This window comes from Boleophthalmus pectinirostris, unplaced genomic scaffold, assembly GCF_026225935.1.
Source record: "Boleophthalmus pectinirostris isolate CB_2022bp ecotype Guang Dong unplaced genomic scaffold, ASM2622593v1 HiC_scaffold_20, whole genome shotgun sequence".
In the NCBI taxonomy this organism is placed as follows: domain Eukaryota; kingdom Metazoa; phylum Chordata; class Actinopteri; order Gobiiformes; family Gobiidae; genus Boleophthalmus; species Boleophthalmus pectinirostris.
Genome location: NW_026571153.1, coordinates 30,736,339 through 30,755,413, shown reverse-complemented (window position 1 = coordinate 30,755,413; position 19,075 = coordinate 30,736,339). Strand labels below are relative to the sequence as shown.

The 19,075-nt window shown below is 38.5% G+C and overlaps 1 protein-coding gene across 1 annotated transcript; it reads right to left on the bottom strand.

Annotated features, from left to right (window-relative positions):
* Positions 1-1,376: 1,376 nt before the first annotated feature.
* LOC110170305 (Fc receptor-like protein 3) lies at positions 1,377-18,320 on the bottom strand. Its single transcript, XM_055156572.1, has 10 exons — positions 18,288-18,320; positions 18,156-18,212; positions 17,705-17,968; positions 17,224-17,472; positions 16,916-17,155; positions 12,851-13,003; positions 10,213-10,287; positions 4,229-4,291; positions 2,280-2,339; positions 1,377-2,163 (listed from the first exon to the last, which is right to left on the bottom strand). Exons 1-10 carry the CDS (start codon positions 18,316-18,318, stop codon positions 2,105-2,107), a joined length of 1,251 nt encoding a protein of 416 aa, XP_055012547.1. The 5' UTR covers positions 18,319-18,320; the 3' UTR covers positions 1,377-2,104.
* Between the last annotated feature and the right edge of the window lie 755 nt (positions 18,321-19,075).

Genomic DNA, 19,075 nt, shown 5'->3' with positions numbered 1-19,075 from the left:
TTCCAGAGTTTCTGCAGCTTATGACAAATCAAAGTAACTAGAATTATCCAAGGTAACTGTAAGCAGAACATTTTGCCCTTTACCTGTAGCAAGCATTAAGTATGAAATGAATATAATGAGATGACTGTTACACTACACTGAAAGTGTTTACAGTAAAGACTCTCGTTATTAAGTCCACAGAACTATCCTAAGGTGTGAACTTTCACCTAGTCATTCAGACTCACCAGTGACTCACTGGTTTGCTGTCAGAAGTGAAGCCACTTAGATTTGTGAAATCTATTCACTGTAATAACTTTAAATAAAATAAAATGCCAGAAAAATTGGTTTGAGCTGATTTTGAGACAATGAGCCCAGGGCAGCTGCAAACACTCTGGAAAGTGTATACTGCTGCCCCCTACAGCTCTTAACTACTCACTACACTGACTCCTCACTACTCACTCCTGATCAGATCTCCCAAAGCAACAGCAGAACCTTACACAAAAGAACTTCTTTTGTCACACTTACATGAACTTCTACAGCTGATGTTGTTCTAGCTTCTGAGGTAGTTTGAACAATTTGTACCAGAAGGTGGTCTCAGGCTGCACCAGATGAAACTGGCTGTCACACCAGTCCAGTCCAAACAAACCAAACTCGCAGGTTCTGTACTCGAGTCTGCTTCAAGATGACCAAATTGTGCAGATGTGAAAGCGCACTTTATCTGATCCCAGGAAAACACATTTGACACAGTGTGATTAGCTAAAGCCCCAAGAGATATTACCCTCCAGTGTACACCTGTGCACAAACTGTGCACAACAAAACTTATCCTTGTCCCCTTTGTCAGAAACAAACTGAGCAGAGTAGGATGGCAGGTGCAGTACAAGGGCTGGTCAACAAGATCCAAAGACATTTCAATATTACCTCCAGTTTACACCAGAGCAGTAAGGCGCACATGTTGCAAATTCGATTGGAGTTTTAATGTTTCAGCGTCAACCCAGCGGCTCCAGGCTTTTCAGCAGAGGGAAGACAGGAAATAAGCACGTGGTGTCAAAATGAACTTTTGATGCCCTTTCAAAATACATTTTTTGGGTCTGCCTTGTCGCCCTAATATTACGATTATTTTGATTTAATTATTTATTATTATTATTTTTTAAGTTCCATATAATATCATAGAGGCATAATTAAAAATGAACAAACTTAAAATAAATTTTACACTGAATATAAAAACCCAGCTTATTAATATCCATGTATGGAGGATGCGTGGATGGATACGTGGTATAAGACTGTTCACCTCATCAAACAGGGAAAAGTTAGAAGAAAACGTGTGTAAACAAAGCAAACGCAACAAGAACTACATCAAATTTGTATTTATTGAAAACAACAAAAGGACACGTGTGGCTGTTTGCACAGACAGAGCAGTAGCAATGACTGGACAGAAAAGTGTTGTGCAGACTACCATATTTTCCAGGCTATTAGTCATTAAATGGTCTATTTTTGAACTTTTTTCACAAATAAACCGCACTGGACTTTAAAGGAAACACAACAGTGTGATGGGTGAATGGTTTTGTTTGTTTGTGGCGTTCACAGTGACTCTGGGCTTTGTTCAGTTGTGGCGTGTAGGGAGGGTGTGTCTGAGGACCATCGGATTGTCGGCGTGTTCGCAGTGACTCAGTTGTTCAGTTGTGTCTAGAAGTGGCACATTGCACTCGCTTTTTTCGGTTCGTTCCTCCGTTCTGTTCCTCGTCGGTGTGGAGTGATGAGTGTGTCTGTGGGTGTTTGTGGCTGTGCGGTCGCTGTCTGCTCCGTGTGTGTTTGTGTGTTCTGCGGGTGGTGCAGCTTTGTAGTTTAGTGAAGTCATGCTGGGACACCAGGGTGGATTTGTGTATAAGGCGCTCTGGATTGTGGGGCGCGCAGTCATTTTTTATGGGGTTAGAGGCTTAAGAGCAATAGCCCGGAAAATACGGTAAGTCTGTTGATCCAAACATAACCACAGATGCATGTTATCGTGGGCCAGCCTTGCGTTCAGAGACATGCTTTTTAACCTGGTACATTGTGAATTAGCATTTGCATACTGAACAGATCTTAGATTACAGAAGGCCATACATAAAAAATATTCCAAAGTTGCTGTTTAGAAAGTATCCACCTTAAGCAGAGAATAAACAGTGTTCTCTGCCACGTCCCTGGGTCCTGTCAAAACAAATGGAAAATATGATTATATTATTATATATTGGCTAAAATGAAAGTTTTTATGTTTTTTTAAATGAGTTTTATTATGCATTAACTTGACAATGAAAATGACTTACTTTTGCCTTTGTTCTTTCTAACGTGAGCGTACACCGTAGTCTCACTGCTCTGCCTTTGGTCTAAAAATACATTTATTGTTAATTAAAAAATAACTTAACACTCATAAAGTCATAGTTAAGCATTATTCCAGAAGTTTTTCACTCATGGATCAAACTTGAGTGCCATAGACTGTATGAAGAAGTGGACCAAATGAACCACAGCATTCAGCTCCAGCCAAATGAAGCTAATTGATTCTGCAGTTATAGTGGCAAATTTGGAGCCGAGTTTCACAGGGAGCAGACACTTCAGTCAAACCTGCTACTAACGCTTGTGAGAGCAAGTTTGGGAAAAGAAGGCACCTCACTTCAGAAATTAAATCAAAGAGAGGCTTTCTGGATTCATAAACATGTGAACATCCGGGTTTGAATGAGGACTTTGATCCATCTTGTTTTTTATAAATGTTTTTTTTAATAAATGTTGGATTTATGACCATTGGAGGCTGATAGGCTCTCTATGTATATGTTATTATGTTTATTATTGATAATGATGATGGCAATAATAATAAAAATAATAAATAATACAAATATAACATTAATATAATAAAATACAATAAAAAATATACTTAAACAATAAATAATAATAAATTACTGGTAATATAATAATAGAAACATTAATGGTAATGATAATGTGTTATGTTTTTTGTTTATGTATTTATTTTCTTTATTATATTAGTGTGCACATTTGTGTGTATTGTGTTTACATAATTTTTATTTTATTTTTTTGCCTGTGTCATGTCCTGTGCCGCTGATTATGCACCTGTTTTGTCTGCCTCCAGTCGACTCCATCCTGCTATTGGTTAATTGGTTGGAGTTTTACTTGAAGCCCACGCCCAGGCTCTGTTTTAACTAAGCCCTGATGAAGACCAGTTAAGGTCAAAACATGTCGGCTTTGGCCATTCAAATAAAGGCCTTTTAATTATATTTTTCCTCGTGCGATTTTTTACTTTTTCTACTTGTGTGGAGTGCCTAGAGTCTGTTTTGTTTAAAGGCACCTCATTTGTTATTGTTTGTTATTCATGTTCATATCTTGATTTATGGTCCAAATATTTATGACAATGAAAATAAGTTCTTTTTACAGGAGCGTACAGTGTAGCCTCACTGGTCTGCCTTTGGTCTAAAAATGAATTCTTTGTAAAAATTATGCAAAAAGTAATATTTAGACAAGAAAATGATTTAAAGTAATAAGGACATTTTACTTGATTTGAGTAGATTTGAGTTGACAAAAAGAAAAGATCTACCAGTGGAGTACGTTTTTAACATAAGATTTATAGTTTATTTTTTTAAGTGCAAAAAAATCTCTTATCTTATATTGTAACAAGAGTTATTTACGTCTTTTATCTATAAAAAGTATTTCCAATTGGTACATCATTTTCTTATACTAAAATCAAGATAAAATGTTCTTAATTCAAGTCATTTTAAAAGCCGTGTCCTAAGGTTGTTCCCTCATCACAAACAGACCTGGAGTTGTGTTTAATTTCATTCACACATGTTTGAATAACTCTTTATTATTAGTTTGTCTACATCTCCAAAACTCAAAACGCCCTGTTCCACCTTGTGATGTCATCTAGTATTGGTAGTTTTCAAGTTTACAGCTCCTTTAACTTGAGTTCAGTGGAAATTGGCCATTCCAGAAATGATCCAAATGAATCTCGTGGAGTTTAAAAACACAGTGGAGCGTTTCCTAAGGTATCACATGACATCATAAGGTGGAAAAGAGTGTTTTCTGTTTGAGAGAAAAACTCCGTCTAAATATGTAAAATGTGTGTTAAACATGAGTGTGTGAATGAAACAAAACACAACTCCAGGTCTGTTTGTGATGAGGAAACAACATTAGAACACAGGTCAGAAAAACTGAAAATAGAGTAATATAGGCTCTTTATCAAACAGCATGTTGCATATTTTCCACTTACTCTTTTTCTTCTTGTTCACTGTGGAGTACACCTCCCGTGGAGCGTCGTTGCTTGGTTCACGAGCTATAAGTAAAAATACATTTAAAAAGCTGAATTAAAAGTTAGAACATTGAGAACAAGACAAAGCTTTTTAGGCCACTCCAGTTTCAAATGACATGTAGCTATTGTCAGTTTTTTATGTGTTAAAATATTGTTAGGATAACCAACTAATCTTCTACTGCTATGATGAAACTGATGTGCTGCTCTACAGTTATAGATGTACTGCTATATTTTATTATATTACTATTATAATTCACTATACAATGACCCAGAAAACAGGGACTAGATTACAGCTGAGGGATGCAGAGTTAGGTTCAGTTCATGTACAAGATATACTTTTTCTATCTATATGTCTAATCAATTAAGTAAATAGGGCAAGGACTTATTGATAGGGACATGCAGACTCACGACTCATCACCCTGATCAGAAAAGCAAGACACTCCTGTAAGAGGAGTGAGATGAATCCCGGGGATCCTTGTCACAATCGGATAAGATTGTGCAGTGTGCCAAGAGGTGTGGCTGACCTGTGCACCAACGAAGAGGCACTAAGTCTAAACCACGGTCGCCTCCCACTATAGTTTGTGTGTAAAAATCACTGTATAGGTGTAAATATTGAGCCTCTGCATGGGAATGTCAGCACAGACTCCTCGTACAAGTATGACTTTGGAATAATTCAAGTTAATGCATCTAATATAAAATGGATTGAACAGATACATATGTACTCTAGTTTATGAAACTGTTGACCTTTTTTCTGTACCATTTTTGGTTTGTAAGTTACATCCGTTTTAAACAGACCATGTATGAAACATGGAACAAAAATTATTTCCCAAATTTCAAAGACCCAAAAATCATGTAAATAAATGGATGTATTTCATCATATCTTGTGTTATTCCATCTTTGAACTGTTGATGAAGGGACATGATTTTTCAAAAAAAAAGTATTTAAAATGAAAAAAAATTGCTTGGAAGGACTGACAAATTTTATAGAAATAGTTTCCTTTCATTTGGAAGTAATATTAAAGTATTTGGAAGAAAAAAGCGACAAATGATGTAAAATCCTGCACCTTCTACTTGTTTGTACAATTTTCCCTCCGTTACTTTTCCCTCCGTTACCATGACCTTTCTTAATAAAAAATCTCATGACTCAAAAAGTAAGAGGTTTTTCAACCTAATCTTGTACCATATGGTAGAAAACTATATGAAGCAAATATTCAAACCAGTTTGTTAAGGATATGGAAGTGAGAACCAAGAGTTATCACTGTTTGGATTTATTGCCCAAAAAGTGCTGCATATTTCATTCCCTCCGTTACCGACATGAGTTTTTAAATTTTTTGTCAACAACTTGAAAGAATATCACAGGTTTAACTTGACCCTGTTGGAGTGTAACTCTTTCCTACATTCTGATACTTTACTTATTTCAATAGTCCCTCTAGTTTCTGAATAAGAGACATTTGAATGTCAAAAATCTGCCCCTGTTTCCCTGCCGTTACCACTTGACTGGACCCTTCTGTTTCAAGTGTAATTTTTTTGTCTAAGCAGAAACTAAAGAACATGTGAGGAAAGGGTTATTTTCCTCAACATGTATATTTAAAAAAAAAAAAAAAAAAAAGCCCTAAGCAGTGGCAGTTCTAGGGCCACATATTACATTCAGGGGCAAGTACAGGGTACATCCAAGCACACAAATGCAGCGGCGGCTCATTTATTAAGGCCGCAAGGGTGTCTCCATTAACATAATAACAATAAAAAGAAATAAAGCTCAAAAGTCAAAACTCTGATCAAGCGTTGTGTCAGCTGCCAGTTGTCCCTCCAAATTCACTTTAACATGAGATTGTTTCTATTCATTAGAAAGACAGAAAGCCCTCCTCCTAAATGGGGCGCCGGCAAAACCATCTATTCTATTAGGATTTGTAACAGTAATTTCACCAATAAAAGATTTTGATTGGCACGTTTCACTTCGGGCTGAGGGCACAAACTTTAGCACCCAGACCAATGATATCACAGTCTCTGTTTATTTAGTGTAATGTGATTGGACAAATATTCTGTCACTCACGTCATGTTAACCTGCTGCGTCAACTCGCTTCATGAAGGGAAATCACCGTTAGCAGCTTCACGATTAGTGGTGATTAGCTACTTTCGCTTAAACCTCCACACAGGAAAGCACAAGGAGAGACTCAGAAGGAGCTACAGAGCAGAGACACTGAGAGACCCGCCGCCTCTGCCCGCACATTTCTGGGTGTAAACGTTTGACCTGTGCATAGCGCAGAGGGCTTACCTGGTCTACCAGGTCCTGGAGTGCTAATATGGACTGGTGTCACTTTCAGATTTAAGTGGGAAGTGGGATTAAGTTGTTTTACAACCAGCTCATGCACTGGGCTCCCGGACCTCGTGTCACGGATCTGATCTGACCGGTACATGGACCAGTTTCATGACTTCCTATTGGACAATACACTTTTGGAGACAGAACCAACTGGACTGCGGATAGAGGAAATACTCTGCTTCAGTCTCTGGAGGTGAGAGGCTTGTTTTCATTAGTCTGGAACAAATCTGAAGATGGAGCCTCACAGGTAAATAGTGTTATAGTGTTAATAGTTTAAAGTGTTAGTGTTTATGTGTTAATAGTTAAATAGTTAGTGTTAATAGTGTTAATGTTAGTTAATAGTGTTATAGTGTTAATAGTTAAATAGTTTATAGTGTTAATAGTTTAAATAGTGTTTATAGTGTTAATAGTTAAATAGTGTTATAGTGTTAATAGTTAAATAGTGTTATAGTGTTAATAGTTAAATAGTGTTATAGTGTTAATAGTTAAATAGTGTTATAGTGTTAATAGTTAAATAGTGTTAAATAGTGTTAATGTTAATAGTGTTAGTTAGTTAAATAGTGTAAATAGTGTGTTAAATAGTGTTATAGTGTTAATAGTTAAATAGTGTTATAGTGTTATGGTTAAATAGTGTGTAAATGAACTCGTGGATGTGATGGAGCCACTCCGGTTGTTCTGCTGTGTGCTGTAGGAGCCAGTAGTGACCAAAATGACTTATATATAGCCTATATATCAGGGGTATTCAACTAAAATTTGAGGAGGTCCCGTCAGAGAAAATCTCCTCAAGCAGAGGTCCGGGACATCATAATGTCTAACTTGCATCATGATTGTGATACAAAAGTAGCCAAGTTTTATCAATGTCTCAATGTATGAACAATAGACTCAAATCAACAAAAATACAAGTTAAAAACTTTTCAACAAAATGTATTGTTAACACTGAAACACACAATAGACCTACATTAGATACAGGGCTGTGGTTTAAAATTAATAAGAGAAAATAAATAAAATGGCTAAATTGGGCATCTTAAAACAAAGTGCTAAATTTTAGAAAAAAAAATAGCAGCTTGAGTTTCCCTTTTTCATTAGCTTTCACATCTCAACTTAACAGTCTCAGTACATTTTTCGACAGATCTCAAAACCTCTTTCCTCTGTGTCTGTGTTCAGAGCTGTGATCGTCCTGAATCCTCAGATTTGATTGGCTCAGTATCGTCACAGTTGGTTTGTATGTTTCATGGTCCATTAATACAATGCTGTAAAGTTTAGAGCAGAGGTGCCCACACTTTTTCAGAATGTGAGCTACTTATAAAATGACCAAGTCAAAATGATCGACCTACTACAAAAGTGAAGAAAGTGTGTAAGATTTTTAAATCTGTTTTTTTCAAGTTCCTACCTGGAGTTACATTCTCTTACTGGTTTTGCAGTGGGATTTACCTCTGTACATTTATCAAAGCAAACGCACAACGTGACAAACACAGATGCATTTGTGCACTTTTATTAGGCTGTCACATGTCGCAGTAGGTCTGTTCTGTGCTGTAGGCTCCTCTGTGCCAACACTGGAAGATACATTTAGATTAGTTTTTTCTTCGTGTTTGGTTTTGCTCTTCTAATCAGCGCAAAGAGGAGGAGCCTGTGCACTGTACACTGAAGTGAGGCAGATGGACAGGTAGGATGTTTTTAAAAGTTTAACCTGTCCTATGTACCACACTGGTACATGAGGACACACGCTGTTGCAGACAAGGCGTGCGCAGGGAGCGTGTGTGTTTGTGATGTGCCGCACAGTATCTGCGAGTTCCAATGAGCGCACAGACTGCAGTGAGATGCCCCGCCCACTGCCGCACGCTGCCGCACCCTGCCGCACACTGCCGCACACTGCCGCACGCTGCCGCACGCTGCCGCAACCTGCCGCAACCTGCCGCAACCTGCCGCACACCAGTACAAGTTTATTGCTGACAGCAGCGGCCGTAATGAATTATGATCGCACTTGTCGAGTGTCAAACCTCGAGTGAGAGACAGGACTGAGTCCAAACGTGAGACAAGTACTACGACACTGAGATCTACCCACACTACCTCTGCGACCTGAACCGGGGAGAGCACGGAGGATGGACCGCACAGAACAACATATAATGAACCAAACTGGATTCATGCTTCTGTCCGGATGCTTTGCACCACCTCGGAACCAACCACGGTCCTAGAGTGCGGAGGACAGGAACAGCCCACCTGGACCTGCAGTCTGCAGCGCATTCTCATTTTCTCCCCATGGAGGACGTCACAGAGCCTCTTGGATCCAGTCCATTGCACCAGTGCATGGAGGACAGAGCCTCCAGACACAAGCACAACACAAGACCAAGGACCGGACCCCCAGCCCCGTTCTGGTAGGCTGCGAGCTACGGTGAGTTCCCTGGGTCTTTAGCGCTGTTGGCTGCTGCTGTTACCCAAGCTCAGAGCTTCTGCTCTGGGCTGATGTGCGGTGAGTTTGTACAAAGTTCTACATGCTGCTGTTTTATGAGTTTATGGTGATAACTTGAGATGAAGACGGCCCGCTGTGTTAACTGGGAACATTGATACCTTTCACAGTTGGAGGTAGCGTTGTTGCCCTGGGGAACATTGGCCTGACCTTGTCCAGGTCCATATAGGAGGGCGTCTGGGTCCACCAGTCAGTGACGCCTGCTATATATAATACTGATAATATATAATAATATATATAATTGGCCTTTGTGCCCCCCCAAAAATGATTCCACCAGCTGCCACTGCACAAATGATTAATTCAGTACAGTGCAAATACAAGCACAGACAGTAAAAAAAAAAAAAAAAAAAAACTCCACAGGTATGTTTCTTCTCCCATTAAGTTGTATTGATGCAATAGGTCTACTGCCATCAAGAGTTTGGGGGTAGAAATGCATCAGTGATCATTGAATTCTCCGGTTGTTCTTCTCGTCAGTTGATTGACAGAACAGGGGCACTTCAGGGGCCAGTCAGGTTAGAGGTGGGGGACTAGAACTGCCCCTTCTGGATATATATATATATATATATATATAATATATATATATATATATATATATATATATATATATATATATATATATATATATATAGGCGTGGTAAGTACTCAAGGGATTAAGGTTAAGGTATTTTAAAATGGTCCATATTACTATTTCCTGATCTGTTATAATGTTTTGTCATCACAAACATGTGCACAGTTGTGTTTTGTTTAATTCCCACATGTTTAAAACACAAATCCTGCATATTTAGGCTCAAACAGAAAACCCCAATCTCAAAAGAGAAAGGGTAGCTCTTAATTTGGAAACTACATGACATCACAAGGTGGAATAGAGTAAGACAGCACCAGTTTCATAGAGACGGTGACTCAATACAAAGTGAATTGGAGCCGATGAAGCAGGAAGCATACCCATGCTCACTTCCTATTTGGAATGTAATGACTACCAGGTTAGTTATGTTCATTTGTATAAACAGTTTACGTTGAGAAGAGATCATTACAGAAGTGTATGTGGAAAGTTCTCATTCGTTTAGATATATTGGTCTTTTGCATTGCACATATCATTGTGGTTGAACACTAACAAAAGCACAGTAGTGATTAATTTTGTATAACAGCTATGAGTTTTGTGAGGTACCGTTTTGGTTTCGTGCAGTCTTGTTGTTTTCAATCACAGAATAGATTTCTGTGGGCTGTTCATACTCGGTTGTGGCTGTAATAGAAAAAACAATAAATGGTTATAAATGTGTTTGGCAGTTACACATCTGTAAATATTACGTGCACTTTGAGTTTCACTTCAACCTCGACCAAGGCGGTCTCACGTTTAAAGAGGAAGTGGTTCGTTTAACAGCACTGCACAGAAATGTTACTAACTCTGTTGTCAAAACATGCCACAGAGTGAAAGTTATGAGGCTTTGCACATGAGGACATTTTATGCATTGACTGTTTAAAGGTGCACTGTGGAACTTTTCTGGCAGAGGGTTCGCCACCTGCTTGACCCCATGGAGATGTTATTGCTTTGTCTTGAATGTTCTTCAGTCTGGCATTAAACTTGTCTGTCTTAATAGAGAAAAGCAGGCAACACCACCAGAACAAGTTACAGGTCAGATCCGTGGAGAGGCGACCCTGTTCACTATAAGAGTGCATGTTTTTCAAGGGATTTTGAGCTATAGAAACACTTGTACTGCGATAAATGCATGATGCAATACTGTGGAACATTCTAGGCAAAGTAACATCCCCATGGAGACTTATGAAACAAAGAATAAAATATTATTTATTTAAATATAAATTGATTTACAATCAGGAATCTGAAACTCATGACTAGATAAAATTGGCATTTATCACCCACTTTAGCACCAACTACTTTAAAGAGCCCATTATTACATTATTTTCTGATGTTATCTCCTCATCAAAAACACACTTTGAGTTGTGTTTTGTTTCATTCACATGTGTAACCAGGTGGTCACAGGGACTAGATTTTTCCCTCTATATTGGGTCTGCGATTGCATCTGCCTGTGTGTCGCTGTGCGTGGCTCCCAGCATCACTGACTAGTGAGTAGAAATAGGTTAAGGTTAAGGAGCTGTTGTCAGGGCTTTTCGGCTCATAGCTGTACGTGGCACATGTTAGTAGAGAAGTTGCTATCCGTTGTTAAAAACCTGCCCTAATGTGTTGTTTGTGGAATCCGGGTTCAAGCTGCTGTGTGGAGTTGGTGGTGACGACGGCCGCTCCTATAGATGCATCAAGAATCTCAGACTTCTGGTCATTGTGCAATTCATACTGGGAAGGATTTTCCGAAAAAGTGAGCATCAAACCTCCATATTTGTTTTCCCAGTGGGATGCGTCTATTGACAAAGTCAGTCTTTTCAAGTCTTTTGAACCATATCACTTTTGTTTCTGGTTCTGATATTGTCATATTTTAGTTTTGGGATTCGGACATTGTAATTGTGTGGTTGTTGGATCCTAACAGCGGAAAACGGCTTAAGAAATTTGTTTGAAAACTCCATAGATGCAAAAGTGAATAGATGTGTGTGACTCAAACCTCTGTTCAAACTGTTTCTCTTCCCAACGGAATTGAAAAATAGTGAAAGGTGAAGGTGATGGGCAGGATTGATCCACAGGAAGAACCAAAAAGGAAACCTTTGACTGTCTAAATCATTTTGAGTTTGCAGCGAACATTTTGTATGTGGAGTGTTTAATTAGTTTGTTTTGTTTTTCATTAATATTTGGCTTGAGATTACTAACTTTGATTTGTTATCTTTAGTTAGGGGGATGCTGAATCCTGCATTTACAAGGGTTGAGTTACCTGTAGTTATTTGTGTACCAAAAAAAAAAAAAAAAGGAACATGTATATATTCTCTTTTATGCCAGAATGAATTGTGTGAGAAATTAATAAGTGGATCTAAATCATCAGCACAGTTTTTCTCTCAAATGGAAAACACTTGTGATCCACCTTGTGATGTCATGTGGTATAACAAGAAGTGTTTTTAAACTCATTTGAAGAGGTGGATTTAGCAATTTGAGGACCCTAGGCAAACGTGAATCTGGGGCCCTCACTATAATGCACATTTGTTTTGTTTTGTTTGGTTTTGTTTTATTTAGTTTTTAAAAATATATTTATTGTCTGTTTTTCCCCATTGTTCTTGAGACATGCACATCTCTCTTTATTTGAATTATGGTGGACGGGAAACTTGTCTTATTAGTTCAGTCGCTTACTAGATAACCAGAACTGAAAGTAGTTTTATTTTTTTTGCTAGTGCAATTACATTTGTGTTTACATCCATTACATATGATTATTATTATTTTTCTTATGATTATTGCTTAAAAGTAAACTACTCTCCCTAAATGTCATATTGAGAGAAAATCTAATTGTTCTGAGGCTATTAGTGGCACTGAGGGCAATTGGTTGGGGGCCCCTTCAGGTTCGGGGGCCCTAGGCAGCTGACTGCTTTTGTCTAATGGTAGCACCACCTCTGCTCATTTGTATAATTTCAGCCCTGGAATTGTCCATCTCTACTGAACAAAACGTAAAAGGGAGTTGTTATCTTGAAAACTACCACCACATGACATCACAAAGTAAAACAGGGCATTTTGAGCATGTAGACAGACAAATAATACTAAAAAACGTGTGAATGAAAACAACACAACTGAAGCTCTGTTTTTGATGAGCAAACAACATTCTAACATGTCTTAAAGCTCACAGGAGTCTATTTTGTGTAATATAGAACCTTTAACCAGTGAGACCTAAAATATTCTAATGATCTTAAATGTTTCTTACCTTGATGTCTGGAGGTGGGACCACGATGACTTTTGCATTTTTTATAGATGAACACCAAAACTATCAGCAGCAACGGCAGAGCAGCTAGACCAGAGACCAGTGTCCATGTAGACCCTGTTGCACCTGAAGAATCAGAAGTGATGAAGCTAGTCCCTGAAATAAAATGAATTAAGGTTTCTGTCATTCTAACATGTATTCAATTTTTTTTTTTTGTAGCTGAAATTCCAATTTATACAATACTGTCACTGTTATATTAACTTCTAACAGTAAATACAGTATGTGTCCCAGTTTTCCACATGAGTATGGACCTTCACTTTTAGCTGGGATCATTCTGGGTTTATTAGTGAATGCCGAATCACTTACATCACTACAGAGGTTATTCATATTTTGCAGTGGAATCACAGTGGGGGTGTCCTAAATGTATCTCTATGGTGGAATGTTCACCAGTTACCATGGTAACACAATGCACATCTTAGCAAACAAAATAAACAAACAAAAAAACGCAAGAAAATGTTGATTTAAACAGCACATTTTCAGGAGCCTGTGATAAATACGAGTGTTCGTGGTCCAGTTTAGGAGTTTGATTTTCAACAATAAAGGTGAGAGTGACTAAGTGAAAAACTGTTGGTTAGTTAGCTTGTAACTATAATGTCATTTGAGAGGGATCTGTTTAAGCAGCACAAATGATCTCACCAGTTTAGTTCCAGCTAAGTCAGTTCTTAAAGGTTGTATGGAGGCCTTTTTTTTTGTTTCAAATTGTCAATGAAAGTTTAAAATACCATTACAGAGGCTGCGTTCAGACTGCAGGGCTTAACGCTCAATTTGGATTTTTTGTGAAATCCGATGTTTTTGCGTGGTCATTCACATTTCCAATTAAATGTGACTTGTATGTGAACCCCTGTGTGAACATTAAACGGCCCAAAAGTGTCCCACATGTGCACTGGAGACACGACGTCAACCGCAGTGAGCGTGCTCTGTGTTTACGGAAGTTGTCCAAACATGGACGCAGCATTGAGCACCTGGAGATTTTAAAGTTCCTCTCGTACCGGAGCCAGAACATGAACAACTTACTTGTTTTAAGGAGGAGATTGAGAAGGAAAAGGACGAGGTTTTTGGTCGTGGTGTTTTGTGGGACAGTGGCAGCGACGTCCGTTGAAAGGAACGTGTGGATGTGGAGACGGAGCCAAGAGTGGTGAGTGGTGATGTGCTTCACTTCAGTGACATGGAGTTCATTAACAATTTTTGCCTACTTCAGTGCAGAATAGTGACGTTTGTGGCTTGCTGATAACGTGTAGGTGGATGAATGCACTTTGGCCGTTCAGACTGAAGTCACATGTCAAAAGATCGGATATGTATCAGTTTTAGGAGCACATATCCAAGTGGCCTGGGTCACATTTGAAAAAATCGGATCTGTGTGGTTCAGACTGACATTAAAAGATCAGATACAGGTCACATAGGGGCCAAAAAATAAGATCTGGGTCACTTCAGGCTGCAGTCTGAACGCAGCCAGAGATGCAGCAGTCTTGTAATTATGATGACCAAAAAAAAAGAATGAAAATCTTTCAGCTGTGGACGTAGTGAGGCCAGATAAACATCAGCCAATAGATAACCAGGCTCCCTCATTTTTTATTGGCTGTCAGGTTGTCAATCAAACTCCCTACGTTTCTAGTGTAACTGACTCGCAGCGCACAGGGATTACGTGGTTTATGCAGCGGTTTTTAGAGGCTTTTTAAAACTGTTGCTTCCTCGCAATTCGCACAAAGTTTGTCGCGATGGTGGACGAGAATCCAGGACCAGTTTGCTGCAAAAGAAAGTCTGTTTTTGAGGTCGCTGAAAGAAGAAGAGAAGGGGAAAAGGAGCGAAGCCAGACTGAGGTGATTCTTGGAGATTCCTTCCAGCGATGGCGCGACTGAAGCAGACAAAGGGGATAAAAACTGACGCATCGGTCGCTAAATTATTTCTAGACAGGTCTTTTCAACAGTAATTCTGAACGTGCGCTGGCTGCAAACAAGCGTGATTTCTAGAGTAAAGAGGCGGGAGGAGGTGTTTCTATTGAGCGAGTTGTGGAGGAGGAAGGTGGTGTCACGCATGCACAACATTTGAAAAAGGGCTGTCGCTGTATTTCTCTTTCCTTAAAAAATCCTCTATACAACCTTTAATAGCCTTTGTGTTAAAGTCTAATAGTGCTTGTGACAGAGTAGTGCATTCAGTTAGCATCACACCCCCAGGAAGTTTTGATGACATCAGCTGCAAAGTACCAGTTGGAGTCTCTATATTTTCTCAGGTGGAATTTGGTGTTTAACTGTCAGATTGCAGGTTTGTTGACTTGGCCTATGCACAAAGCTTTTCTTTTCTGTCCGTATAAATAAGCAAAAGTGAAATGATCTTTTCACAACAGTAGTTTCAGAAAATGGTGCCATTATTCAACTCTACTCAACTCTCGATTTTTTATTTTTTTTTTTTTGGAATAGGAAATGTCCCAGAATAAAATGGACTAAAATGCAAATGCCAGTAAAGAAAGGAGGTCTGGGTCTCCCTAAATGAATTCTTTATCATTATGCCTTCTGTATGAGACACATTGCTCCATGGGCACTGCCACCTGAACGAGCCCCTCTGTGGATGGGAATAGAATCCAAACTGTTCTCTCCACTCAGCCCAAAAGACGACCTGTCAGATTAAGTCCCATCCCGTTATAGCTTAATATACGGAAAAAGATTTCACATATATTTAATTTAAATGTAAATTAATAGTGAATCTTGTATCTGGAACAATCTTTTAATAGATAAACAGTGTGTTTTGTGGAAGGACTGGTTTACTAGAGAAATTGTTCAACTTAGAGACTTGTATGAGGAAGATACATTGAAATCATTTGAAAAACTGACACTTGAATATAACCTGCCAAAAAACTATTTATGGAAGTATCTGCAACTCAACTCAACACAGTCAATGGAAAAGACTCTTCCCCTCAGCAGTCAACTCTTCTATCACAGATAATTTAAAAAATGGGATTGGGACATGAGGCATTTTTTTATTATAGTCAGATTTTTCAAAATAAACAACTGATGCTCTACTCATTAAACTTAATCTGCTCATCAGATCCTAATATTAATCTGACAGATGATGACTGGAAACACAAATAAGCTGTCTGGAGATGTGATAATCAAGCTAATTAATTTGAAAATAAAAGGAAATACCAAGTCAAAGGAACTCTGACGCCCCTCCTCTGGGAATGTCCTTTGATACAAATTGGAGGAAGATTCATGAGTGTATAAAAACAATCACCCAAAACACTTTTGAATTTACCCCTCAGCTTTTTGTTCTGAGTGATCCAAAGATGACCACTAGATGTCCATCATCAGAGTTTATTCAAACTACTATTATGATTGGATATCAAATAATACTGAGACACTAGAAGGACTCAGAGGAGCCAGCGTTCCATGAGAGGTTCACAGAACTGGCTAATGTAGCCTCTTACGAACAGATGTCATTTAATATGTCAGATCGAATCTTAGTCTACAAAAACAAATGGAAAGCCTACTTGAACTATGTTAACTGTGACAGTGGTGAAGGAAATTAAACTGTATGAAGTGTGGAGTAACTGTAAGGCAAAATGTAAAGGATTTCAATGGTTTTCTGTTGAGGAGGAAACAAAAGCAAACCCAAAACAAACTACTGAAATCCTGAAAACATTTACTCTTGGACAAAATGTACATTATGAATGTGTAACCCAACTGCCTCCCCTTTTAGTTATTAACTTATTATTTAGTGATTATTATTATTTTTCTTTTATCTATTTGTATGCATGAATGTACATATGTATATATACACATGTGTATATTTGTGTGTATATGTGTGTGTATGTATGTGTGTGTATATGTGTGACTTTAAACTGTGGGAATAATATTGCAGGTTTGTGGAGCCAGTCCCAAACAAATAATGACAAGGGTCAGCATTTTTAGATTTCTCTTTTGGATATTTCTTGCAAAAAAAGTACATTTCTCCTCTAGACCTGTAAGGCCCCTGCCCTCCATTTAAGATTCAAAATAGAGAAATCCTGTCTCTCACCTCTCACAGCCAGCCACTGCTCCTCCGACTCTCTGTCCTCTGAGGTTTGGCACTTGTAAACTCCTTCGTCTGTTTTGAAAACTTTGTTCAGAGTCAACTTTCCAGAGGAACTGTTCCCGATCATTTCATCGTCTTTGTAGAAAAAAGTCATGTAGTTTGAAGCGGCCATCTTGTCTCTACAGAACAGAGTCACGTTCTCTCCCTCCAGCACAGGCCGATCAGGAAGCTCCAGGAGCACAGCTGGACAAAACAATCACACTTTAGAAACATCAAATGTGTTCAAATATTAGAACAGTGTCAGGACTCACCTTTAACTTGCAGCAGATTTTCTTTGGTGAACCCCTTTTCAGATACGTTACATTTATAGAGCCCCTGATCAGACAGTGAGATGTTGTGGAGGATCATCTCTCCAGTTGAACTTGTGTTCACACGGACACCATCTTTGTAGAAGTCAAACTTTGTGGAGGGTTTTAGAGTTGGGTTTTTAATGCAACGAAGAGTAACATTATCTCCAACCATCACCGGACCAACTGGACTCTCCAGGATTACATCAGCCGCTTTAAAGTAAATAAATGTTTCATTTGTCAAGACACAAAAACGCTGAAGTCACTGACATCACACAGTTGGTGTCTCTTTAACTGTGGGCTCACACCTCATACCAAGACTATTTATATCTGTACTTATTATTGTATAATTCTGTATCTAAAATGTTCACTAGTCAGAAAACTTAATAGTGTATAATAATGAATAATGTGTCTATAAAATAGATGGTGTAATGCCGTCCTGTACCTGTGACTGTGATCAGGACTCCTTCACTCCTCCTTTTGTTGTCATTCTCACACCAGTATTCTCCAGAGTCGGCTGGATACACCATTTCAATGTGGCACGCTCCAAAAGCATCAGTATTTTTGTTACAAGGAGTTTTTTTTTTCTCATCCTTCCTCAGCACCCTCCATTGGATCATGTCATTAAAAAATCCCTCACAGGTCACAGTGAGATTGCTGTATTCAAAGAACTGCAGTTGGGATGGAACAATACGAGGGAAAGTACGCTCTGTAGAAGAACAAAGAATCCAGTCAGTGACCACTAAATGTATGTATCTGTTTTAACTATGGGTCACTAATCTATATTTAATGGAGTTGGTTTAAGATGTATTGTTATTTTAGATCAAAACAATGAAATGCAGTGTAGCAACAAAGAAAGAACCAAAAACAGCTCAGTTCAGAGTTTAGAGTCTTACCTGATGTTTGTGAAAGGCCGATGTGAGCACACAAGATCAACACCAACACATTCATCACTGAATATAGATACAGACACATCAGAAGGTTTCATTAACATTTTAAAAGAGATTAAATCGTAATTATCAACTCACTCAGAGAGATGGAGGAAGCTGTCAGCTCCATACTGTCTGTCGCTCTGCTCAAAATGAGATGTGTCTCTGTCAAAGGTAAAGCTTCCTCTTTACCTGTTTATTTTTGGATCTGAGTTTCGGACTGACATACTTACTGCAACCACATGTGCAATTGTGTTTCAGAAAAAAACTTTTGGTGAATATTCACAAACTGGGAATGTGACGATATGTTGCTACCAAACAAGAAGTCATCTGTTTCTCTGTTTTTAACATGTTTAAATGTACTTGGCACATTGGTCATTTTGAAGCCCATGCGAGTGTCATTTGAACATTTTTAGTTGAGATTGAATAGCCTATAAAAATGGCACAAAAATGACATCACAGCATTGCATGAAGTTGTTATTTAATGGAGATGTGGGGTGTAAAATGACTTTTAATAATATGCAGATGTTGGCCTTGGACCTAGACACTGTTATGATCAGGTTTAATATTTGTTGTGGCCAAACCTTCTTGTCAAATCCTGTCAAATCTCATCAGATCTCAGAAGCTGAGCAGGGTCGGGCCTGGTTCATACTTGGATGGGAGACCATCAGGAATTGCAGGTGCCACAGTGGGACGCCAGTGGTTTTTGTGACACATTACAAAGTTGTTGTAAGACATTACACCCACATTACCTAGAATTACAGTGAGTGTTGTTGGTCAAAGGGGTGAGATTCTACGTGATCCTGGTGTTTTTATTTTGCTATTTTCTTCATAAATATAAATCTGAACATTAATAACAGACCAATCATGTGTCTTGTTTCCTACTT

What these genes read in the sequence shown, in the direction of transcription:
- LOC110170305 (XM_055156572.1), bottom strand. Translation starts at nt 18,318, where the DNA reads ATGGAGCTGACAGCTTCCTCCATCTCTCTGA. An exon ending in CGGCCTTTCACAAACATCAG is followed by an intron (nt 17,969 to 18,155) that starts GTAAGACTCTAA and finishes GTTCTTCTACAG; the next exon opens with AGCGTACTTTCCCTCGTATT. An exon ending in AAATCTGCTGCAAGTTAAAG is followed by an intron (nt 17,156 to 17,223) that starts GTGAGTCCTGAC and finishes TGTTTTGTCCAG; the next exon opens with CTGTGCTCCTGGAGCTTCCT.